This window comes from Numenius arquata, chromosome 2 (assembly GCF_964106895.1).
Source record: "Numenius arquata chromosome 2, bNumArq3.hap1.1, whole genome shotgun sequence".
Lineage (NCBI taxonomy): Eukaryota > Metazoa > Chordata > Aves > Charadriiformes > Scolopacidae > Numenius > Numenius arquata.
In genome coordinates this window covers 42,406,364-42,432,077 of record NC_133577.1, presented here as the reverse complement: position 1 = coordinate 42,432,077, position 25,714 = coordinate 42,406,364, and the positions used below count along the sequence as shown (strand labels likewise).

Genomic DNA, 25,714 nt, shown 5'->3' with positions numbered 1-25,714 from the left:
CCCGGCGCCTGCGTGGCCCTGCCCGGGCAGGGCGGCTCGGCTCGGCCGCGGTGTCGCCGTCCCGTGCGGCGCGGCTGGGCTGCCTCCCGGCCCCCGCGGCGGCCGCTCCCTACCGCCGATGCCATGCTAAGACCAGAGGTCTCCGCATCCTACCAGGAGGTACGGGGGGACCGCGGCAGGGCTACTGGGCGGCGGGTACCAGCTCGCCGGGAGGGGCTGGGGGCAGCCCCCCGAGCGGCGATGCCCGATCTGGGGCTTGCCGCTTGCCAAGCGGTTACACTCCGCGCTGCTGCCGTGAGCTGAGTCCGGCTCCGGTCTCTGGCTCTGCGGCTCGGCAGGGCTGGCAGCGTCGCTGCCGCGGGCGAGGAGCCCTGGCGAAGCGGGTCGCCGGCCCCCCGGAGCCCTCCGCAGCCTCACTTGCCCCTTCTGGCCCGTCTGCCTCTGCTCGAGGGCGGCCGGGCTGGGTGGGCCTCGCCGTGAGGCCGTGTGCCTTCACCTGCCTGCAGCTGCCCCAGCCCTTCTTCCTCCTTGGCTGGGATGTCAGGGCGCATCTATACTCGCCCAAAAGGAACGGGTGTTTTGGGTGCGCTTAATTTAATGTTTTACCTTTAAAGGTGGTTAAAATAATCGGCAGCGATACTTTTTAAGCGTATGAGCTAGGTGGAGCTGGCCGGTGAGCTCTGTAACAGGGGCTGTCCTAACAAGGAGATGGTCTGTCGGGCGTGGGAAGCGACTTTGGTAGCAGAGCTCTCAGATAGGAAACTGAAGGCCTCATTATCATCCTGCCAAGAGCCCGTGGCAGCACCTACTTTGCATATCAATGTGCAGACTCTAGCAACCGGAATTCTTTGCTCGTTCTTATCTCTCCTACTAGAGATACAAGCTATTTATACCAAGTTCAGCAGCGGTAGAGACTTGCAGCAGGTCACTTTTGTTTGCATCTTGCAGGCAAAAGGAATGCAGATGTTTGCCTTCCTCTGCATATGATGGGTAGTCTGGGTCTCTGGTTTAATGTTCTAATTTAGTTTAGTAGTGTCTGTTTAGTTTCAGCTTCTGGTTTTTGTGCCAGGCTAAAAGGCATTGGAAGGTGATGAGTCAGTGGACCAGCAAAAGGCCTGTAAGGACAAGCTCTCCTTTATTTAAGAGGGTTTTATCCGGTAGGAAGGTTTTATCCTGTGATTATCAAGATGAAATTAAGTCATGTAAGAGCTTGTATGTAGGGGAGGTACTTGAAAGAGTTAATGAAATTGCATTGATGCCTGAACTATGGACTGGACTCTGCATGTTATGTTTCTGCCTTGTGCATTAGCCACCATTGACAATGCTCTGTATGTTTGGGATTGTCCCACACTCCGTGGCGCAAGTCTAGATGGTGTGTAACTGCAGTGGCTCTGTTTCCATCACTTCTCTTGCACCTGGGGCAGTTTGTGATGTTCCTGCTTCTAGCAGGGATGCTCAAAAGTTTTGAATTTCCTTTTCTGAGCTACTCTTTGTCCAGTGCTTTTCTGTGTGCAGGACTGAAAAGGAACTGCCAGGTCACGGGCAGGCTCCCGCAGTTGTTTCTCACTCATCTGTACGTGCTGAGCCCAGAGGAATGCTGAACAAAGGTCTGTTTCGTGCCCTTCCTGTTCTTGACATCTTATCCTATTCTCTGTATCCTGTTGCAAGCTTAACTATCCTGCAAGTTCGTGTTCCTTCTGCATTAGCACCGTGCTTCACCTCTTTATCAAAAATAAGATGTAGGAAGAGCTGGCCTATGAGGGTAAACATGGTTGGCGTATGCTAGGTTCACTGTTGTCACTTGCCTTGATTTGGGGATTCTGTCAAATATGAAGAAACTCGAATCAGCTGTCATGCAGTAATGCTGTGTTGGCTTCTCAGCTGTCAGGAGACTGTAGCTCAATACGCCTGTGAGTTGTTGTTTGCAGGTCTGTGCTGCTGTGCCTTGTAGAGTCAGCATGCTGCATGCTGTACGCTCAGAACGTGGTGTCTGACGCATGAACAGAGCTGAGCTCTTGGTGGTCTCAGTGGGTTTATGCAATTTCACCTCTTGTCAAGTCAGGTGTTTGGAATTTGCAGTGAAATTAGATATTTTTAGGGGGTCTTGCACATCAGCTCAACCTACTCACTGCATCTGAGGCAATGTTGGCAGTCCTGCTTTTGACTAGCTGTCCTTCACTGGTTTAATGTGAGAAAAGCTTATGGCAGTACGTCTGACCTGTGAACAGAGATAAGAAAACATAGTTGCATATTGTTTGGAGTTTTGTTTTGTTTCTAAGGAATGCCGAAGGGTTACATTTTCTGAGTTTTTCTTCTCTTCTCCTACATGTTGAAGAGTCACTGTAGGTCCTTATGAGAGGATAAGAAATGTTGCATGTTGTGTTGGGATCTCCTTGCTACAGGAATAAAATTCACTTACCCTTTACATAACCTCAGTTGATGGGGTGCCTGTATGTGGGGAACTGTGGCTGAATCAGTGGTGTGGGAGTCAGCTGAGAAACTGCAGTGACTTTGTAACTTAGGTTAAACTTTTTGGATCGGTTCTGGTATAAGGAATTTGCATGAGTGTCATTTAAACTGGCTTCTTAGCTGGTTTAGCATAAACAGTACAAGAGGTTCAGTGAATATTCTTCTTGTGTCAGAATAGCTTATTTTAGGTCAAGTAAACAAATAGAACTGGTGTGTTTCTACAAAAAAAGGAGCAGAGTGTTAATTTTTCCTTATTTTATGAAGATAATTGAAAAAATGTGTCTTTGGTTGGGCCTTGGTAAGTCTCCTGCAAATGAGCTGAGTTTAGCCTGTTAATTACCTGTTCAGTCTGTGCCTCACACCATGGGAAATCATGCTTTATATGTGTGCAAAGCATTTGAAAACAACGGGGTAACTGCTTTCAAACTTGCTTTGCATGGTGGAAATGAATACAGAAATACAGCAGGAGGTGACGGAAACTTTACGTCAGACTCCTGAGACAAAATGAGTGGACTCTTTCTTAGTAAGTGCAAATGATGATCTGTTAATGGTATAATGATGATTTCAATACTGAATTAAAGTTGGGTGAAATAAAAGCACTTCCTTATGGATACATGCACATTACTGTTGAGTAAGTTGGGGGTGTAAAGTTTAATAGCATTTGGGATGGCTGCTGCATTAACTGTGCCCCATTTTCCTTGAAATAGGAACAAAGTTAGTCTTCCTTGCCTAATTAGGTAGGTGATACTGAGAGTTTAGCTTGGACAGTTACTGTGCGACACGTGATGTGCTACAAGTTTATGCTCTGGTTCACCTTGCTGTAATGTGTATGTTAGTCCCTGTCACAAAAGAAATTTGGAAAACATACAGGAGATACTTTATATATAAAGTCTAATGCTTCGTGATCTCATGTGATACCTATACGATCTGACAAGCCTTCTGACTTTGAGGGAAGTGTCTTGGCAGTCTGGGCCCAGAGCTCTGAATACCAAAACAAGAAAACATCTGGTCTCTGTTGCTGTTTTAGAAACATTGGAAGCCTAGTTAGTTGTGTAACCACTAATATATAATAATATGTACAGTGAGCTTAAATAAGTACCAGAAATGTAGGGATATTTGACTGTTGTCTTGTACTGACCCACCTACCTATGTGGCTGAGACTGCATTTGAGTTACTTGCCCTAATACCTGTCAAAATGCAACTCGCTCTTTATGCGCCTCTTTATTAAGAGGTGCTAATGCTCTGTTTGCTGGTACGTGCTGTGGTTTGTTTATGCCTAAGAATATGTTCTTGAGTGACAGAATGAAGTTCCTGCTTATTTCAGATGGAATTGCTGTAATTGGGGGTTTAAAGTGAGCTGAAGCTGCAAGGGAAACAATTACTTTGATCTTGAAAGAAAGGGTGATGTTATTGTTGAAGCAGAACGGTAGAAGTAGGTTAAATTTAATGTGCCATCTTTCTGCAGCATGCAAATCACTTAATTTTTAGCTGTAGGTATACACAAATGTGGCTCTTGTGAACAAATGGAACAGATGTTGGGTGCTCTTGGACTGGGGGCATATTTTTGTGTTTGGTTAGTTGGAGCCTCTTTTATTTGTACCATAGAAATTCCAGCAATTGCAAGTTGAGAGCATGTTTGGAAATTGAACCACTGTTTTAACTACACAGCTGAGTGAAGATGTGGAGCGAGTATCTGAAAACCCAACAGATGAAAGAGAAGGAGAGATGGAAGTTCATGAAGATGCCAGCTCTGTTATTTTACCAGGTGAGAACTATTGACCCAGAAATTACCAATTTTAAGTGCCTGATAAGCTGCTTCTATGTGTGGGTTTGGTGGTGGGTTTTTTTGTTTGGTTTTTTCTTTTTTTTTTTTTTTTGCTGCACTTCTGAAAGCAAAACAAAACACTAAATTACTTATTTTGGGGAACAAGGGCTGATGGAAAGCCAAGGAGTTTCTCCAGGGATTGATATGAGCACATTTCTTTGTCATGAGCTGTGCTTAATTAAAGAAGATTCTGCACATCTGGTTCTGAGATAGCATAGTATGTCATCTTTCTTTTTGTTGTATTTTACCTGAGTTGCAATGTCTGTGATGGCAGTAGATTGCAAGCAAAGTTTGTATTTACATGAATAAGGTGCAATATTTGGCAGATGTGCTTTTAAACAGATATATTAGTTAGGCTGTTTGGACCTGCTTTAGAGGGTGTGGGGCAGTGTTAAATGGGCTTCTTGCAGCTCAGGTGTAGGCATCAAAGTAAGCGAACCTGAAGTTGAGTATCCCCTAAATGCTTTGCAGCTGATTCAAGACATACTTACTTCAGTAATGCAATTTTATGCATATTAATGTCCTCATTTTCTTGGCTATCATCTCCTGGCAATGAACTTAAGAACATGTGTGTGACCATGGACTTTTGTAAGAGGTTATAAAGGCTGGTGTTTGCCGTACTAAGGAACAAGCACCAAACTGTGCTATTATAGTTGAAAGGCAGAGTGTGGCATGGCCTCAGAGGCCCTGACACATTAGGTTGCACTGCACAGAAATGTCAGCATGAAATATGCCTGCTTATCTCCTTTCATATGTTGTGTTTTAATGCCCCTTTTGCGTGTTCAGCTGCATATCACTCACAATCAAAACATGACGTGTAACACAAGAGTACGTGAACCTTTTCCTTACAAGTATTGCCAAAAGAAGTGGCGAATGGAATGAGTATGGGGAAAGCAGTGTCTGTGTACAAGTGAGACTAGTGTGAAGATCTTCAGAGAATAAGCTTTGAAGGCAAGGAGACTGTGAGAGAATTGGCTCTGTCTTTTTCTAGCTGTAATTGGAAGAATCCTTTTGTGAAACTTTATGTAGTATGCACAAGGAGTTACAAACGGGAGTCCAAAAATGAGAGGGCAACAAATATTTAGTAACTTATACCATGATGGAGATGCAATGCAGATAGCTGTGAAAGAGCATTAGAATATTAATTTTCCTTGCTGATGCATATGCTCAGTGTGTAAGAATCACTTCAGATTTGGAGGACGGAAAGGAGTTGCTTTTTCCAGGAGGAAAGATTGACCATCAACAGACTATTTTTTTCTTATGAACTTTGAACTTTTTTTCTGAGTCGTCTGTCTTGAAAATAAACCTTGTTTCCTGCCTGCCGTGTCCTTAAGCAGAGTGCCAAATTCAACATGTGAAAAAGAGACACAATCTTTGTATGATTATGCCTCATGCTTGAGAAGGAAGCATCTGTCTGGCTGATCATCAAATCCAGCAACAGTTGTGCTTTTTTACATCGATCTGAGTTTGAGGCTCTCAAGTGATTCATCTTTAAATGAACACTACATAAATTCAGCCCAAATGTCTGCATTTTAAAGTCCTAATCCCTATTCTGTTTGGTTCCAGATAGTGAACTGGGTACCACTGCCCCTTCTTTGCGTTTCAGCAAGACCTGCCTAAAGAATGTTTTTTCAGTAATTCTCCTGTTTATTTATCTGCTGCTCATGGCTGTAGCTGTGTTCCTTGTCTACCAAACCATCAGTGACTTCAGGGAGAAGCTCAAGCACCCAGTGATGTCTGTCTCTTACAAGGAAGTGTCCTTGTATGATGCACCTGGTAAGACTGGTAACAAACAAAATGCGTTAAGTTGTTGTTCACATTTATCTTGGATTGTTTTGCATTTTTGGTGTTGCTTCTCCAGGGCCCAGACTGCATATAATGCTTTGAACCAGGTCTTTCACTTCCTCTTTTATAATCTATGTTGTGTTAACTTTGCGTGGAAGTGTTAATATTGTAGGACAAATTTTGGGGGTTTTCATGTCAATAACATGAATGACAGTAGTTGCAGAGCATGATGCAGCGTTTGGTAGATAAGAAGCGTTTGCAGATTCTGGAATGAGCCCTCTTATAGGGAAAGAAGATAATTCCTTATGGAAATCTTCCCAAAACTGTATTGTTCAAACAGGGTAGCACATAGGATGTGTATCAGGACCTCAGTTCTGCACTGGACAGTGAGATGCTGTTGATAGTAAAGAAGACGAATTTCTCAAACCAACCACAAAGTAACCACAATGCCACTTTCTGCGTCTGTTCTGCATTGTTTACAACTTGGTATTACATCAGTAGGCAATGAAAATGTGATGTGACTGCAGGGAACAATGTTGGCATAAAAACGCAGTGTGGCATCAGAAAACTGTGTTGCAGTTCGCAGGAGGGATTACGCCACTGAAGCATTTTTGAATAGTGAGTTCTATCATTATTTTTTTCAATTATCCAGTAACCATTCATAAATAGACCTGCGGTAGCAAGTGCAACTCAAACAGTCATATGTCAGTTTCCAATTTAAAAATAACAATTTTGTTTGAAGTGTTACCACATTTTACAAATAACCACTCCAGTAATTGTGGCTGAAAGGTGAGTGTTTCAAGTTGTTGCCATATTCCTGTAGTTGTTTTTCTGTATGGCCAGTTAGGCTTAGTTTTGTAAGTAGGTCCTTGCATTTGGACCATATGGATCTGACTGTAAGAGCAAGTTTCTCCCTCTCCCAGCCCTCCCCCACCGTGGGGTTTTTTGTTTCCACATGAGCTTTTCATACAGCAACAGGAAGAAAATGTCATTTAAAGAAGCAGAACAACATACATATAAATCCACAAGTATTGTCAGGGATCCTTGCCAGAACAGGGAATCTAAATTAATGTAGGCCTTTATTTCATTGTTCTATTAAAGTGATGAGATGGCAAGTTGCAAGCATGGAGCACTGAAGAAAGGGATAAAGCTTTTTTAGACTGATATGTGCTGACTGCTTTGATGTCTTGCATTTTGATGGACAGGTCATCTCAGTTGTGTGAGTTGATCATATCTAATAACTCAAATCATATACTTTTTTTGGTAGTTGGTGTAGATGATCTTCAAGCAAGCTTGTTTCCAATACTAAATGTGGCATAACAGGATTTTGGGCCTTTTATTTTTTTTTTTTTTTATCCTTCTACAGCTGAGATGACTGAGGGGTTTTGGTTTTTTTTAATGTATGCTGCTGGTCTGAAACCATAGATGTATGGTATGTATGAATTTCCATTCAGGTCAAGTAGTAGCCTGCCTACCTAGTGATATAAGTATTAAGGGATGGTAACAGTTAGTACTTGTTTGAGTTTGGGGTTTTTTTTTGCTTTGTTTTTTATCGTGACATTGTATTTAGCGAAGGTGTTAGATGTTCTGAAGAGCATCTTTTCACTTTTATTAGATCTGCTAGTGATCTTTGATCTGTCATGTATAGTACACAACCATTCTTTCCAATTAAAATTTGACATGTTACAGAATCACAGAATCACAGAATCTTAGTGGTTGGAAGGGACCTTTGAGATCATCGAGTCCAACCACATTAAAAAAAAAAAAAAACCAAAAACACACAAACAAACAAAAAAAACACAACACAAAACCAAACAAACAACAACCCCCCAAAAAAAAAAAAAAAAAAAAAAAAGCAGCATCCATCAACTAAACCCCACACACAACACCCCACCACAAACCAACAATCCCGGGCACTAGAGCATGCCCTGAAGAGCCACGTCTACACGTTTCTTAAATACCTCCAGGGATGGTGACTCCACCACCTCCCTGGGCAGGCTGTTCCAGTGCTTGACCACTCTCTCAGTAAAGTAACTCTTCCTAATATCTAATCTAAACCTCCCTTGCCGCAGCTTCATACCATTTCCTCTGGTCCTGTCATTATTCCCTTGGGAGAAGAGGCCAACCCCCGCCTCTCTACAGTTTCCTTTCAGGTAGTTGTAGAGGGCAATGAGGTCTCCCCTCAGCCTCCTCTTCTCCAAACTAAACATGCCCAGTTCCCTCAGCCTCTCCTCATAGGACTTGTTCTCCAGACCCCTCACCAGCTTGGTGGCTCTCCTCTGGACACGCTCCAGCACTTCAATGTCTTTCCTGTAGTGAGGGGCCCAAAACTGAACACAGTACTCGAGATGAGGCCTCACCAGTGCCGAGTACAGAGGCACGATGACTTCCCTGCTCCTGCTGGCCACGCTATTCCTGATACAGGCCAGGATGCCGTTGGCCTTCTTGGCCGCCTGGGCACACTGCTGGCTCATGTTAAGCCGGCTGTCCACTAACACTCCCAGGTCCTTTTCTGCCAGGCAGCTTTCCAGCCACTCTTCCCCAAGCCTGTAGCGTTGCTTGGGGTTGTTGTGACCGAAATGCAGAACCCGGCACTTGGCCTTATTAAACCTCATCCCATTGGCCTTGGCCCATTGGTCCAACCTGTCCAGGTCCCTCTGTAGAGCCTGCCGACCCTCAAGCAGATCAACACTCCCACCTAGCTTGGTGTCATCCGCAAACTTACTGAGGGTGCACTCAATCCCCTTATCTAGATCATCAATGAAGATATTGAACAAGACTGGCCCCAAAACTGAGCCCTGAGGGACACCACTGATGACCGGCCGCCAACCAGATTTTGCTCCATTAATCACAACTCGCTGAGCACGGCCATCCAGCCAGTTTTTTATCCAGCGGAGGGTACACTTATCTATGCCATGATTCTCCAGTTTCTCCAGGAGAATGCCGTGAGGGACGGTGTCAAAGGCCTTACCAAAGTCCAGGTAGACAACATCCACAGCCTTCCCCTCATCGAGAAAGCGGGTCACATGGTCATAGAAAGAGATCAAGTTGGTCAGGCAGGACCTCCCTCTCATAAACCCATGCTGGCTGGCCCTGATCCCTTGGCTGCCCTGCACGTGCCTTGAGAGCTCACTCAGGATGATCCTCTCCATGATCTTTCCCGGTACCGAGGTCAGGCTGACAGGCCTGTAGTTTCCAGGATCCTCCTTCCGGCCCTTCTTGTAGATGGGCGTCACATTGGCCACCCTCCAGTCATCTGGCACCTCTCCTGTTGACCAGGATTGTTGATAAATAATGGAGAGAGGCTTGGTGAGCTCTCTTGCCAGCTCCCTGAGAACCTTTGGGTGAATGCCATCCGGCCCCATAGACTTATGCGTGTCCAGGTGCATAAGCAAATCATTAACTACTTCCTCATGGATTACAGGGGAGTTGTTCTGTTCTCCATTCTTATCTTCCAGCCCAAGAAGCTGAACTCCCTGGGGGTAGCTGGTCTGACTATTAAAGACAGAGGTAAAGAAGGCATTAAGTATCTCAGCCTTCTCCTCATCCTTGGTTGCAAGGTTTCCCCCCGCATCCAGTAAGGGATGGACATTCTCTGTCACTCTCTTTTTGTTGATGTATTTATAGAAACTTTTTTTGTTGTCCCTTATATTAATGGCCAGGTTGAGTTCTAGCTGGGCTTTTGCCTTCCTGATTTTTTCTCTGTATGACCTAACACAATCTCTGTACTCCTCCCGAGTTGCCTGTCCCCTCTTCCAAAGGTGGTAAACCTTCCTTTTTTCCTTAAGTCCCATCAAGAGCTCTTTGTTCATCCAGGCCGGCCATTTTCCCCGCCCTTTAATTTTGCGCCTCATGGGGACAGCCTGCTCCTGGGCCTTTAGGATTTCCCTCTTGAAGAGCGTCCAGCCTTCCTGGGCTCCTTTGTCTCTCAGGACTACCTCCCACGGGACTCTCCCAACCAGGGTTCTGAACAGGTTAAAGTCTGCCCACCGGAAGTCCAAGATGGAGGTTTTGTTAATCCCCTTCCTTACCTCACTATGAATGGAAAACTTAACCATTTCATGATCACTAAGCCCAAGACTGTCTCCAACCTCCACGTCCCCAACTAGCCCTTCTTTATTTGTGAACAATAGGTCTAGCAAGGCACCTCCCCTGGTAGGCTTACCTACCATTTGTGTCAGGAAGTTATCCTCCATACACTCGAGGAACCTCCTAGCCTGCCTGCTCTCTGCTGTGTTATATTTCCAGCAGATGTCTGGTAAGTTGAAGTCCCCAACTAGAACAAGGGCTGGCGTTTGCGAGACTGCAGCCAGCCGCTTATAGAATACCTCATCAACCTGCTCATCCTGGTTGGGTGGTCTATAGCAGACTCCCAGCACAAAATCACCTTTGTTAGCCTTCCCTTTCACCCTTACCCATAAACACTCCACTTCATCACTGGAGTCTATCTCTATAGAGTCAAACAACTCCCTAATGTACAGAGCCACACCCCCCCCCCTCCTTCCTTGCCTATTCCTTCTGAAGAGCTTATAGCCACTTATTGCAGCATTCCAGTCATGACCATCGTCCCACCACGTTTCCGTGATGGCAACTATGTCATAGTTGTCCTGCCGCACCATGGCTTCCAGCTCATCCTGTTTGTTGCCCATGCTACGTGCATTAGCGTAGATGCACTTGACCTGGGCTACTGATTTCACCCCCATCTTTGGCCCTTGACACTCAGGTTCATTACCAGCAGGCCTGGTTTTATCCCCATCCCCCTTAACTTTCGGCTTAAAGCTCTGTCCATGAGCTTTGTTAACTCTTAGCCTAGTACCCTTTTCCCCTTCTAGGAAAGGGTTTTCCCATTGTTCTCTAGCAGTAATTTCTAAACGTCTATCACCTTTCTCTGATGAAATGTCAGAGTGTGAGTCCTCACTAATGTGGCCTCCTTCAAACCGTGGCATGCTTTCCTCAGGCTTAATCTTGACAGGCCCAGTTATCTCCCCTTCCCCCCTCATATCTAGTTTAAAGACCGGTCAATGAGCCCTGCTAACTCCTGCCCCAAATGTTAAATGATAATATCTGAAAACATGTACACGCTGAAGCACTACATGTCCCATCTGACTTCAGTGGTCTCCTAACTTACTTTACCCATTCATTTCAATTGAGGCAGAGGGACTGATGTATTAGCTGCTGGCTTGCGGGGAGGCTAGGGAAACTTAGTAGGTTCTGGGAACCTTGAATTGCTGTAACAACATGAACCCTGATTTTTTTCAGTGCATCGCAGAGGTTCTGTCCTGATGCAGAAAAACGCACTGTTGTCCTGCTCCAGAAAAATGCTGAAGCGTGTGGTTTAATTTATTGTTTTGCTGGATGATCTTGAGGATAGCTCAGTATCCTCTAGGATTAAATCCCAGAATTAAAATCTATGTACTTGGGAAAGAAATCAGCTCTCTTCAATGCTTTTTCTCCCCAAACAGGCATTGCCTTTTACCCAGGCAAGGCTCGGCTGCTTAGCTGCAAGCATCATTACTATGATCACATTCCGCCTCTGATAAATCCAGGTCAGCCAGGAGTCATTGGATGCACCACTCAGAGAATCAACTACACAGATCCTTTTACTAATCAAACAATGGTAATAATAATATAATAGAACAAAGCTTATTCAGTTGGGGTTTTCTGCTCGTAATGGTATTTGAAAGTAAAAAATATTTACTTAATGCTGCAAAAAATCCTTGCTTCTAGTTTTTTTTCAAGCCATCTGTCCTTTTGCTTTCAGAAACGTAAAAGACCCCAGTCAGTGTGTATATATGTTATGGATGATCAGCTGTCATGTGGGTGTATGCAGCATGAAAACGTGAATGGGACAAAATAAGTAATTTTTCACAATGAAATTCTCACTTCATTCCCCATCTAAAAGAACTGGCAAGCATACTCCTTGATATAGTAAATCTAGCTTAGATTGAAAGCAGTAGCAGTTACTCTGTTAGAGCAGGATAGCTTATCTCTTTTTATATGTTTGCTGGGAATTACATACTATTTTGTCACACTTGGAAAAATCTTAACTGGGCACTAAGTGTTTCATTACACTGAAACTGTGAGCCAAGAAGTTGGGTACGTTGAGGGATAGTCTGTCTTAAATTGCCCTTAAAAATGCTGGGAATCTAGCTTCTGTGTAAATAGACATTCAAAAAATAAAGTATTAAATATGGTCATTTGTATCTAAAGTGGTTGCTCAGATTGTTTTTAAGGAAACTAAACATGAACAAATGAATAGTCAAGATACCTCTTTGGTCAGCTTTTTTCCTCTTTCTGGGAAGCAGCTCCTTAGTATATTTGAAAGTAATATTCTAGGTGCAAGTCTAATTTAATTCCTGCTGCTAATATGCTCTTTTTTCATGTTTTAACAAACTAAGAACCTGCATTTTATCCTGTGTGGTAGATGCATTTAGAAGCTTGCTGATCCAATAGGCTCTAGTCCCGCAGTTGAATGGAGAGGCACTGAGGCAGAGACCTCTGAACTGTGGAGAGCCCTGTTCAAACTGGCTGAGTCCTTTTGCAAGTGCTGTTCAATATAATGCCTGCGTTACTTTAAATTGTATTTTGCCTGCAAGCATTTTTTTCTTTTCTTTTTTTTTTGTTTTCAGCAGCTTACTTGAGGTGCTGGGAGCTGTGAAACTTCTTCTTTCTCAAGAAGCCTCTCTACATCAGACTCCAGATTAACTTGTTGCATGTCCAGAGCTGAAAGTTTCTAGACTTTAATACTCAAAACAGTTTTGATTGTCATTCTGCAGAATGCAGGTTGCAGGATCTTGACTGGTATTTCCTCATGAACCTAAAGGGCTACGGTAGAACTAAAGCAGATTTCTTAGAAAAACACTAAAACTTCATGTAAAGACTTCATTGTTAAACTAAAAGGAGGGATTCAATTGGCATTCTTGTTAGGTATTATTCTTAGTAGAGGCCAAGAAGATCTCGGTGTGGATTACATTTCTATAGAGTACTAGTGACAGATGGCAAATTCATGAACAGGAAACGAGGATTCCTGTGCTGCTCTCACCATCTCTCTATTTGCTTACAGAAGTATGCTTTGGTTGTTCAAGGCCCTCGTGATGTGAAGAAAAAGGAACTTGTGTTTTTGCAGTTTTACTTAAATGAAACAGACCAAGATTTTAGTGCCATTGACTACCTTCTGTTTTCTTCTTTCCAAGAGTTCATCAACAGGTATGTAAAGGGGTGAGCCTGTAACTGCATTGAACTCGCTACAATACTAGTGAAAGCAGGGCTTATTTAGTAAAAATCAACACAGGCTTTTATAGTCTCATTATTTTTATTTTTTTTTATGTTTGGGTTATGTTGATGCTCTTTCATGTCTTAGGTTACTAATCTTACTTTTTAGAAAATGAATTGAGGACTTTTTCAGTGACCAAAACTGCCCTTCAGCTATGCTTCAGCCATTTGTTGCTGTGCCTTCTAAAAGTTTGAAGTTTGTGCTGGCTTACCACTGTCTGCTGCTGTGGGTGAGCAGGAAGTGTGCTGTCCTGGGCGGTGTGTGCAGGAAATGCACTGAGAACGTGACTGCTTCTATACCTTTTTTTTAATCTTTTTTTATCTTTTTTTTTTTTTCAAAGCAATTACTCTAAAGACCAGATTCCTAGATTGCTTTGTTGTGATTTTGTTGAAAGCTTAACTATGTTTCTTTGTATTACTGTAAGATTCTACAGAATTATGTAATTTCATAGATGAGGTTCTCAAAATTGCTTTGTATTGGTTTCACATTAGTGCCATTGGAGTGACCAATCAACCTTCTTCTAATTTTTACAGGAGTGGAATGAATACTGTCCTAAGCTTTCTTGAAAGCCCCACCCTTTTTCCCACCTTGTGAGAATAAATTATGTCCTTACCTGTTAAATTTTTGCTCTAATTTAAATTCAGGTTCTGTTCTTCTCTCTGTAATCCAGATTAAAATCTAGGGAAGAGAGTCACAGTGAGACCTAATAGAAAGCCTAAATTTGGTAATAGTCATATGTCAAATGAAAAAGGGAAAAGGGATAAAGACCATATGCAGAACAAAATTAGGTGAAGGAGGGGAAGAGAAATAACAGATTTTATCGTAACAAAGCATTCTTGGTGCTATTCAGATGGAGCAAAGACTGGCAGTGTTCAGTCACAGTGTCTCTGAGCAGCCAAAGACCAATTACCTGAATTTGCTTCTTACAAAGCATTTCTACTTCAGTGGAGATCTTAAGTGGTTAATTACTTTCTGTAACTGTACTAAAACCCTTCATAAAATGCTAATGTTCCAGGTATTTTAGGTGTTGATATTTTAGGGTGAGAAAATGCCAGTTAAGAGTAGTGATGTAGAAGGTGCTACTTTTTCTGTGTTGCTTTTTCTCATTTTTTGTGGCTTGTGCTGCGGTTAAGGGTATGTAGTGGGACCAATTCCAGCAAGGTGCACAGCTGTTTTGTTCTTCAAGACACAAGCACTGAGACCACCCCCTGTGAAACAGAGCAGGAGGCACGGTTGTGTTGCATCTGGTTCCTGCCTCTTTGCATAATGAGCCCACATACCAAGACTCAACTTGGTCTATGCATACTCCAGTCTTGGAAGCCACATTTCTGTGCTCATTGTACCAATTTGCAGATACGCCATTTTACAGAGCTGTTTCTTCCCAAGTTAAACCATTTATGTCCTACTTAAGTTGGCAGTATTTCTGCAAGCAAGCTGCAAGTCTTCATGCTGCTGTCCCTAACGCTTGTGCCACATTATGCAAAGGTAGGTTAGATGTGCAAACCAGCAGTAAGCAGTACAGCAAAGGTTCTCACTTCAAGGCTGTTTGTGCTGGTGTAGGTGAATCGGTAAGAATCATCTGTAAGCTGCCTGGGAGAAGCCTGGATCGCAACCTCCTGCCTCCAGATTTGCCAGGTCAAACTGTTCAGATGGCAGAATTGATCCACGAAGAGGTGGGAAGGTGTTGCTTTGTTACTAGAGAAGCTGCCTTGTCTCAGTGGTGGAAGGCACCAGAACTGAAGCTGGGAGAACGAAGGCTGAGCCTGGGGTATGTTTGGAGCAAAGTCAAAAGATAGGAAGTGGTGTTGTCCCTTTGGGGATGCATCCTTTGTGCCCGTTTGCAGCAGGTAGTAGGAATGCAAGTTGGAACTGGTTTGAACTAACCCAGGTAACGGTAAAATTGGCAAAGGTATGTAGGCCTTTAAACTTAGTAGTAATTGATCTGCGTGTCTAGGTGAAATACAGTAAGAGAAAACCAGTTGTGCACAAGAAGCCAGTAGTGTCTCTTTTGTAGCATCCTCCAAAGCTTGGTATGAATTGTATGGCTTGTCTTGCCTAGTATTTTGCATTGCTGTTCTGGTGTCCCGGGGCATGAACTGGACAGGCTCAGGGCACATTGAAAATTTACATTTTGTCCTGACTATGAAGTGCATGTGAAACCGCATGTGTATGTGGAATGTACTCGTTCTGTCCAACTTCCAGCAGAAGAGAAAATAAAAATTATTTCCGGTTCATCAGCAGATGCTAAATTTAGTTGGTGGGAAGTCTGGACTAAGAAACTGTTGTGTGTTGACAATGCAAATTTTGTCCTTCCCTACAGCTTCTAGAAACTTCAATTACTGGCCTCTGTTAACTACTTTTCCTGACAAAATCTCTCACTGGTTATGAGAGCATATTATTAGCACTGTGTCCAGCAGTTCATGTAAAGTCTTATCAAAGACGCTGAGATCTATGCTAAAACTCATGAGTTACCATAATTACCTTTACAGTTTTTTGCTATGGCTGCAAACAGCTTCGGTTGGGCTGGGCATGCAGGGTGCTATAAAATACATGTTTAGGGTATTCCATCATCTTAAATCACAATCCAAACCCCCTTGAAATTGGTGAGAAGAGTCTTGCGGTATCTATACTGTGGTATCTATACCACAGTTTCTGTGTAGACAGTATTATGCAAAGTTCGCTTTTGCTATAAGTAGCGTTAATCATATCAGTGAAGGCTGCTGCAAGCATTAGCTGTGAGCAATAAAGAAAATGGCATCTAGAGACTTGTGTCTTTAAGGGTTTTTTGGGGCATTGCAAGTGGTGAGGACTCAAATAAGGTCCAGTTGTTTCTGTCAAGGGTTTTATTCTTTGCAGCTCTTCTGTTAAAATTGGATCGACAGACTACATGAAACTGGCACTGCTTGCTAGTTTTTTTTTTCTGGCCTCCACAGAACACTGCTGAACTGTGTGCTATTGTTGGCCTGTGAGTTGGAGAGATACTGCCACTGGCTTTTTTCTTCTTTCTTTTTTTTTTTTTTTTCAACAGTGGCAGCTGCTGTCTGTACCATATTAATTGAAGGGAAGGAAATAACGAAACCCTTGCAAATTAGCAAAAGAGTGTAGCTAAAAATACAAGTTCCTTTCCTCAACTGTCATTAGTATAATACATGGGTTTAAGAAGAAAATCCTCTGAACATATTACTGACAAAACTATTGTTAGCTTAGCATGTAAAATAACTTGCAGTCATGTGAAATGATGAATACCAGTCTGAGCAGGTCAGAAATTATTTAAGGGTCTAAGGAGAGCTCCATGTTCACGTCTCTGGTCCGGATTTCTATGTGTAGATAAATAAATCATAACGTGGAAGGGTCGAGACTTTTGGTTCTGTGCCATCTGACTGTTTATTAGATCCCAGGGCTGTCTGAGAGTTTCCTAGTCTAGGGAAAAGCTAAAGCGATAAACAGGAATCGAGTTTGATCTATCTGTGGTTTTGGCTCTTGCTGTTGTGTTGAAATCTGCTGGTGGGACGTTCTAAGCTGCCTCTGGCTCTTGTGGGTTGGTCTGTAGAGTTTGGTGTTAGAAGGATCCACTGCAGCGCTAGAGCCCAGGCCAGAATTAGCTTAGCAGCTCCTGCAGTTGTGACAAATATTATCTCTTGTTGCCTCAATGTGTGCTGGGGCAATGGTAGGTCACTGTCAGTAGCTACCTGAAAACATTGGCTGAGGGGAGAGCAGGGCTTTGTAGTTCACCTGAGTGTGGCAGTGGCCTCTTGTGCTTCTCTTTCTTTGCTGTGACATAGATTTTTGCGTGGCCTTGAGGGTACCACCAATATCTTGGGAGAGCCTGAGGCAGAATATTCTAGGATTCTTGCAGTTTAGCTAAAGGAAAGTGTTAAAAGTGAAGAAATCGCTGAACAACAACCCAAAAAAAAGTGTGCAGCCTTTGCAGGTTGTCTGTCATTGCGGTGAAGAAGGAATGAAAATAAACTGTCTGGAGAATTGTTCTTCAGATTAAAATCCCTTGCCTGTCTTGTTTTCACTTAGTTGTGGTCATTTTTAAATTGTGTTATTTGCACTCTGCTATCATTTGTGCAAAGCTTGTGCCTCTGCTCTGCCCGCCCCCCCCCCCCTTTCCCCCTGACTCTGTGGCAGTGGTCTGGGTTATGGGCACAAGCAAGGAGATGCCTTCTCAGATCACTTCTCCACAGCTTCTCCTAAGATACTATTAATCTTTCTTTTTCAAGCCTACAATTACTGTCGAAGGCAAAGTATACTGCTGCTCTCTGCTTACCATCTAAGTTGTGGCTGTAATGTTCAGCTCTGTGTCATAGCTTCCTGCCTCTATTTTCCGTGTTGGTTTGGAAAACTTTTCTGGGATGCTGTATTTAGTCGTGCATTAGGCATATGACTGGCTGGCAGAGTGCTAATTATGTATGTTCCTCTGAGTGGCAAAGCACCGTGCTCTTCCATACTGTCCCATCGGCTGCTGCTGTACCCACATACCAAAGGGGGAAGAAATCATTGTCAGATTAGGTCTCCTTATGTCACTGGTTTGTATGGTGAGGAGCAGTCAGGCGGCGAGCTTCATTCTTATGCTTTCCTCTTATCTTCCTTGTGGGGGTGAGAGAGGTGCAGTGCCATCTTGTTGGGATCACTAAGCAAGCAGCTAATGTTACAAATCCATAAAGATATTCCTAAACTAAAATGCTCTTGGAGTATAAGCTGTCTTGATGGGTAGCAAAGTGTATTAGCTTTTCTTTCCAGGAACACTTCTCTTTTCTATTTGTATGCACAATGGAGTTCTATGTTTGAGCCCTCGTAGACAAGACACCTTGGTTTGTAGGAAGAAAAGGAGCCCTGGTTCAGAAAACTGAGGAAAGAGACAGGAAAAGTGCAAATCCAGTCAGGGCTGGTACAGGATGATTCTTCCTGATTCTTCTTTTCTTCTTTGCATCTTACTCCTGAAAGACCAAAACACCTTCATCTCCCAACAGACCTAGCTGTGCGCTCCCTCTGCTATATGAGCAAAGTGTGCTCTTTACCTTCACCTTGGAAGGTGGATTTAATATCAGTGAAAAATCCTTTCCGTTGTCTTGGGGTTCAGAATACCCTGACATATCTCTGCAACCTGAAATCTATCTTTAGTAAAAATCAGCAGTCTGTGCTTTAATGATTCTGACTCATAACAGTGGTTTACCCCTTCATTTCAAATGAAACCTTGTTGAAAAAGCAGCTGCAGGGCCAGGCTTATTTTGTAGAAATTACGTTAAAGTGGCTGAAATCACAGTACTGAGGAGCTCCAAGTAAGTAGTGTGGTTAATTCACTGTCCTGTGCAGTTGGTAGAGGAAGGATGGAGACCAGATATGCCTTAGACCTCCCTCTTTACCACTTGCGATGTGAGGGGTATTGGAAGCCTTAAAATGGGCTAAAGTCACAGTATTTAAAAAAAATTAAAAAAAAAAACCAATTAAAAAAGGCCCAAAGCAATCCCATTCTCAGGCTACAAATATCTGGGATTGCATATTGGGAAAACAGCCATGTTATTGCAGATGGGAGCCTTGCATCAAAGGTGTTCCCAAAATAATAGGAATATGCTGAACGTAAATTTCAAAGCATTTTAAGTATGTCGGCATTGCAACCAGTTTATTTGCATCCCAGAAACGGGGTGAAGCAACCTGCCCTGCCTCTAGGCTGTTCCTTCCATCTCTTACTCCTGAGCCTTGTGGCACACTGTCTTCCTGGGGTCCTGGCTCTGTTCCTGTCTGTCCCAGAGGTGACAGATGAGCAGAATGAAGCTCCCCTATAAGGCAGAACTCTAGGGTGGTGGCACCAGGTAAGTCTGCTGCGGTTAAGAACACAGGAGTGCAAGTGCTACCATTAATGAAAATGTTACTACTAACAATGTTTTAGGTATGCTGACTTCTAGCAGCTGAAACAGAAGGAATTGTGAACACATTTTGAAGTGCCTGTAGGTCCGACATTCTCCTGCCCACAGTGATCCGGGACCTCTCTGAGTAATGTAATGGTCTTTTTTTCTTTAGTCCAGAAAAAGCAGAATTCATGAAGGACTGTGAAAGTTCGTACTCCAGCTGGAAGTTTTCCGGAGGCTTTCGAACTTGGGTCAAGATGTCCTTGGTGAAAACAAAAGAAGAAGATGGTAGTGAGACTGTTGAATTCAAACAAGAGGTAAACAATAAAAATAATCCTCAGGAACAGTTTTTTGGAACCTCTTAGTTTATTACAAACTAGTTGCTGCCATGGTTTTAATAACTGGCCAACAGACCAGTTCTTGGGGCAAATAGCAATATGAGTTGGAAAAAGGGTGGATGGGTGGGTGGGTTGGTTGGTTGGTTCTTTCAGTAAGTGAAACGTCAGGAGCTTGGTTTTTGTTTCATTGCATCCATTACGCTACTTGCCACTGAGCAGTGTTGGCTGTACAGTTACTTGTGTTCTTTCTTAACGTGGGGAGGTTCTGTAAAAGTATAGATGTCTTGATGTGCACGGCTGTCGGTATGGCTTAGTGACACATCTCAGGAAAACCTCTCCTAATGGGGAGGCCAACAAATCCAGGCCTTGAATGTGTTTTAAGTAACAGCTGTAGTCTGAGGTAAGGGTCCAAAGAGACAGATGTAGAAGTACTAACACAGCTACCTTTAGTTCAAGATGGAGAACAATTGCCAAAGGAATTGTCTAAATAATAGCTAATATTGGAAAGAAGTATTGTTTAGGTTACTACAAGGGTGGATATCAGGATGAAGAGGTAAACGTAAGCCTTGTATCCTTTGTAGCATTCTCATGTCTGCTTTTGTTTGGGTTTGGGACTTTTATCTGTTGAGTATCCTTAGAAACAAGAAGTAACTTCTTGCATCATTTAAAACTAGAAAATATGCAGGTGGAAGGTGCAAACTTAGCTAGAGGTGAAATGAGTTTGACTTTTGTTCCTGTTCTGTTCACACTAATGGACAGGAGAATAATTGTGTTTAGAGTTTGTTATTTTGCTTCCAGTGTTGGTTGAGGAGAAAAAATTCTCATTTCTCATCACCAATGAAATTCTAAAAGCAGTCCTTTTCAGAGAATATGTGTTTCAGAGACAACGCTGTGTCTCAGTCTATGGTACACTCACGGAGTATTTTGTGGAGATTAAAGTCAAGCAGAATCTTCAGTTCTCCTATCTTTAGTTCTCACAGTTAGGGCCTTATGTGACAAAGCCTTAAGGGAAGAGCAGAGCTGTGGCTGTGAGGTGGAGGAGGCAGATCCCAAAGTCATGCAAGTCCCAAACCAATGCCTTAGTTTGGAGAGGAAGGGATGCATCAGTCAGCTGCTGCCATGTAAGCACTAACAGCAGTTTTCTGTCTGTCCTTCATTGCCTACAGCTCTATATCACTTGCCATTTGGTACTTACCTAGTGTAGGATTTTTGAAAGTCCTCCTTTGTGTGCCCAAGTCCAACGTATCACAAAGTGGAAACAGAAGACTGACTCAAACTCAGAAAAAGCTGAGCTCTTTGTGACCATAAACGTCCATTTAGTCCAGTAGTTATGGCCTCTCTCATCTGGGTAGGTGAACGCTGTGGGTTTTTTTTGGTTTTGTGGGATGTTTTTTTAAAGAACAAACAATTTGGAAGATAGGAATAAGTACAAATGTGAATTTCGGGTTTCAGATCCCTATTAATAATGCAGCAGAAGTTGAAATAGCTCAGACATAAATTGCACTTGCTTTGTTTGACAGTACAACATCTGCTCAAATTGCATAAGGAAGTCCATTAGCCTTTCAAATCTAAAACTGGGAGATGGCATACCGGGAAGATGGATACAAATATTAGGTCAAATAGCACAGTCAGTTAGTCTGCTCACTACCCCAGCAGTCATTAATTTGTCTTTTCTTCCTTTCCCATTGCCTTCCTTTAGCTTTGTGTACCGTTTGTTTCCTGGTGTGCAGTTTTCTTGAATGAGTGTAGTTGGGGTGATGGTACACTGCAATAATTAAATGAGCTGTAGAAGTAAAGGGTAAGTGTTATGGTTTGAGAGAACCCATAACAATCTATTGTTGTTAGACAATTATTCTATCACCCGATGACCCCTCCCCAGCTGGAAAGGGGAATCGGGGAACACAAAGAAACACAAGGGTTGAAGTATAAATAGATTTAATAGACTAAGACTAAATAATTAACAATAATACTAAAGAACCAGTATTAATCCCAATACTGATATAAGATATACAGAAATTATACTCAGCCATCTATATCAGTAGGAAGCTGTGCACTCCCAGCAGGGGACAGCAAGTATCGGACACGGCGAGCGCAATGGCTTCAGGAGGAAGGGAAGGCCTCAGGGCTCCGGCACCGGGGCAAGGAGTTGTCTGGACCCGCTGCCATCAGGGAGAGAGCTCGATACGCAGCAAACTTTTCTAATTTATATTGGATGTGACGTTCATGGTATGAAATACTCCTGTTGGCCAGCCTGGGTCAAATGCCCAGGCCTTGCTCCTCCTTGTCCCTGCACCCGGCAAGGCTCGAAAACACTAACCTTGAATCCCAGGGAGCCTGGCTGGCTATAAAGTAAATATTTTCACAAATTCAGACACTAGAGTCTTCTAAAAGTGCAGTTTTCCCCAGCATTTAGAAGAAAAGTTAGTCCTGTGTCTCTCAACCCAGGACAGTAAGTCTGCAGCAAAGCTGTTTGACCAGAAAACATGGGGTGGTGGAGCTCCCATATGCTCTGAATAGACACATACAGTTTTCTAGCTCCCTCTTCTACATGTTCACAGCCTAAAATCTGGTCAGGGCAGGGTGTGTGGAGAAGGCTGATAGACATCTCGACGTATTGGTAAAGAAACTACGCCATGTTCGATGGGAAGTTTCTGTAGTAGGTCATCCCTCATACAACGCCTGCTGAATCACTCTTTTCCTATCTATAGTTCCTGTCACGACCCTGAAATGACGTTAAGGTACTGCTGGATTCACTGTTTCCAGTACGGTATTGAACTAATGTGGGAAGAGCAGTGGTACTGCTGTGTGCACACCCCAAGATGTAAATAGAAATACCCCTTGGAGGGTTGGAGACAGGAGCAGTCCTTCCTTGTTTGTTCAGCTGTAACTCCAGTGTGCTTGCTGCCAGGTAACTGCCTGGCTCTTGGGTGCTTTATATCGTCTCCTGGCAGCAGGGGGGTAGTGCAAACAGTGGTGTTACTGCCTGTTGTACAAATTCTGTGTAGTGCCCCTCTGGGCCGCGGCGTGTGTTACAAGACAAGATAAATGTTTTTCTGAAGCCTGACATCTTAATACTTTCTTGATTGTGGTTCTTAAGACTGTGGTTTTGTGTGGCTGTAACGTTGAGCTGGTATCTTAAACTGTACCCTGGCTCTCCCAGCTCTGTGGAATTGTGCTGCTGCTCTGCTGGTCACTGGTAGTTTCAAATGGTAACTTAGTTAATGGGCAAAAGTATGGTTTTAATTGTTAACAGCTAGGCTTCTTTCCCTTCCATTTTCATTCTGCATTTGCTGGCATCTTCTAGTTTTCAAAAACAAAAAAAGTTTTCCTGCCACCATCATGTAGTTCTCTGGTAAATAAAATTAATTTAGTATTCATTCATGAGAACTTTCCAAATGCTGTATTACTCCAAGTAAATGAATCTTGTAACTTAAATTTCCCCCCTTGAAAGGGAAAAACTATGTAACAAAATAAAGCCCCTGGCTACCACTGTAAAAACAGTATTGCAGTGTTTTATTAAGTGAGGAATAGGAAAAGATTATGAACATGAGACAGATGGAGGAAACTGCCCTTTCCATATTTTGGGAGCCTATTGTTCCAGGCAGAGGAAGGCTGAATTGGAAGTCCCTAAACAGTCTGCTGGTTTCACCTTCTTTCCAGCCTCTCTGTTGTGCAGAAGACTCATTACACCACTGAAGAAAGTAACCTGCACATTTTTTTTTCCCTTCTCTCCAGACGAGTGTGGTTAACTACATTGACCAGAGAACTAAACCAAGAAGTGACCAGCTGTTTTTTGTGGTATTCGAATGGAAAGATCCTTTTATACAGACCGTTCAAGACGTGAGTAACAACGCTACTCCCTTTTTGAATTGTTTGACTACATGCTCATGGTTCGTGTGTGTGTGCATGAATGGGCATGTGTGTGCACATGCCTCTACCTCGCTCCAAGCAGAAACTCAGAGGAAGAATTTTCCTTAAATAAGTGTGCTTGAATCAACTGATTTAATGACTTTTTTAATTAATTGACAAGCAAGAAACCTAGACTTAAATCAGAATAATAAAAATAAATAGATAATGTATTTTTTTAACCTCTTATTTGAATAGAATTTGGTACTGCATTGAAATGCAGAAAAAGCACTTTAAAATTTAGCTCAATGTGCTGCAGCTGGAGGTGTACGATGTGCCAGACGAGACCACTCTCAGTCACTGGAGTGCTTGAAAGCTGTGCAGGTGTGTGCTGCAAGTACATGGGCTTTAAACATGTGAGCTAGATCTTGTTTCCTTGTTTCCCTACTGTTCTGGGGGAGGTGGTCAGATACATTTGCCCTCCCCAGAAAGATGCTCAATGGCAAAGCGTGCAAAGACAATCCACTTAAAATTTTGCACTTCAAATGGCCCTATCTGACAACCGAAGTCCATCGCCAGTAAACCCCCCCAGAGATCTTGTTCTCCTGTCCGAAACCAGTGTGTGAATGCAGGTGGTGCGGGGCAGGATTGGGTAGTTGGTCCTTTGTGCTCTTGCTGTCCTGTCAGTGTTGGGGCCGGGTACCCCCTCAGTGCATCCCCCTCCCTGGCCTCGGGAGCCCAGTCTTGCTCCCGCCTCCTCTGGGTCAGATGGGGCTCACACCTCTGCCTCCTTCATGCTGAAAGCCACCCTGGATCCAGTGGATTAGGGGTGCTTGTTTCCTCTTGCTGAAAGAGGCCGTAGTTCACCTGCGCTGGCAGCCGGCGCTGCTGCGTTTAGGAGGATTAACAAACAGGAAAAGCCTGGTTCAGACCTTCTGGCTCTGGTGGTGACCAGCAACACTGTGCTCACACTGACCCTCAGAGCTGCAGACTCCAAAGCTGTGTGCTCCTTTATTGCTGCCTAAGCCTAGCTCTGCTTGCTTCCTCTGAGATCCCAGAAGTCAGCCTTCTGCCTAGAGGTGTGAGGAGAAATGCAAACTATAAAATAAACTTAACATGCCTGAACCGAATGTCGTTACAAATAGAAACATAAAATACTTGCTGTAGGTCTGCAGAAACTTGCCACTGTCAAAACCTGGTTTAGCGTTACAGTGCTCTCGGTAAAGACTTCCAGGAGTTGCTTCTTTTAGCTTTGTCTTCTGGAAGATCTTCTTCAATGTGACTGCTTCTTTTTGTAAATCTTTACATGATGTAGTGTTTAATCCTTAATCATAAAATTTGCAATTTAAGTGTATCTCTAAATTTTTTAAACAATTCACCGTCTAAAAGGAGTTTAGCAGCTTAGTACAGCGTGTTTTCTTCCTGATGGTAGGAGTTGAAAAAACCATGGTGTGAGGCTGGTGTGTGGAGGAGACACTACAGGGCACCTTTGCAGAGTGAAGGAACATGCTGCAGAACAGGTCTCTCAGAAAAATGGAATTGTTTGTTATTGACTAGGTATAATATATGCTGAGTCTTTTTTAATCTCTTTCAGATAATCACAGCAAACCCCTGGAACATGATTGCTCTTCTTTGTGGTATCTTTTTGGCTCTGTTCAAGGCAGCAGACTTTGCTAAGTTAAGTGTCAAGTGGATGATCAAAATCCGAAAGAGACATCTGAAGAGGAGAAGTCAAGTAATGAACCACATAAACTGAGACTGCCTTTTAACTGTTCATAGCAGAAGAGAGAGAAAATAACTGGAATAAACTTCGATCAGCAATACAGCAATTAAAGATGCAAAACAGGTATGTTTTCTTCAGGAAAAAACGGTGGCTGGAGGAACAGCCCAGTGAACTGGCCGTAGAACTTTAGAAAGGAGCTAACTCTAGGACAGGTCTAACAAACTCATGCTTTTCTATTCCAAATTTAATGAACTTACCTCAATTTACGGGGGGGAACAAGGGAGAAGGAGAGAATTCTGTAATGTTCAGGAAGTCAACACGGTAGTAGTAAAGTTCAAAAAAAAAAACAAAAAAAAACCACACTGGACAGTGTTTGACTGCTGCTCAGAAGAGGAGACCATTTAACTTCTGCATGAGCCATGACCTGCATCTGCTACCGTAACGCAGTTACTGCCTTGACTGTGTTTCGTGGAAGGTAAAGTACTCAACAAAACAGTCCGGTCTCCCCTCTCCAAAGTATGTGTTAAAACAAAATGCACTGGAATTCTATTACGTGTAGTTTTTGATTTAAAGTATATTGACTTTAACATTAAAAACCACTTC

General features: G+C 43.1%; 1 protein-coding gene across 5 annotated transcripts; it reads left to right on the top strand.

Annotated features, from left to right (window-relative positions):
* PACC1 (proton activated chloride channel 1) lies at positions 1-25,714 on the top strand. Of its 5 annotated transcripts, none has more exons than XM_074164906.1 (8): positions 1-159; positions 4,138-4,234; positions 5,969-6,070; positions 11,542-11,696; positions 13,143-13,285; positions 19,377-19,521; positions 23,278-23,382; positions 24,983-25,714. In XM_074164906.1, the coding sequence occupies exons 1-8, from the start codon at positions 124-126 to the stop codon at positions 25,142-25,144; spliced, it is 945 nt and encodes a 314-aa protein (XP_074021007.1). In that variant the 5' UTR covers positions 1-123; the 3' UTR covers positions 25,145-25,714. The 5 variants fall into 5 exon arrangements, with proteins under 5 accessions (XP_074021007.1, XP_074021015.1, XP_074020999.1 ...); XM_074164914.1 differs by having other exon boundaries at positions 13-159; positions 4,075-4,234; XM_074164898.1 differs by having other exon boundaries at positions 15-159; positions 4,075-4,234; positions 5,861-6,070.

Bases quoted from the DNA above. Each gene is read 5' to 3' on its own strand.
- PACC1 (XM_074164890.1), top strand. From the start codon at position 124: ATGCTAAGACCAGAGGTCTCCGCATCCTACCAGGAG. The intron at 19,522-23,277 runs GTAAACAATAAA...CCTTCTCTCCAG, and splicing joins CTGTTGAATTCAAACAAGAG to ACGAGTGTGGTTAACTACAT. The intron at 23,383-24,982 runs GTGAGTAACAAC...AATCTCTTTCAG, and splicing joins TTATACAGACCGTTCAAGAC to ATAATCACAGCAAACCCCTG.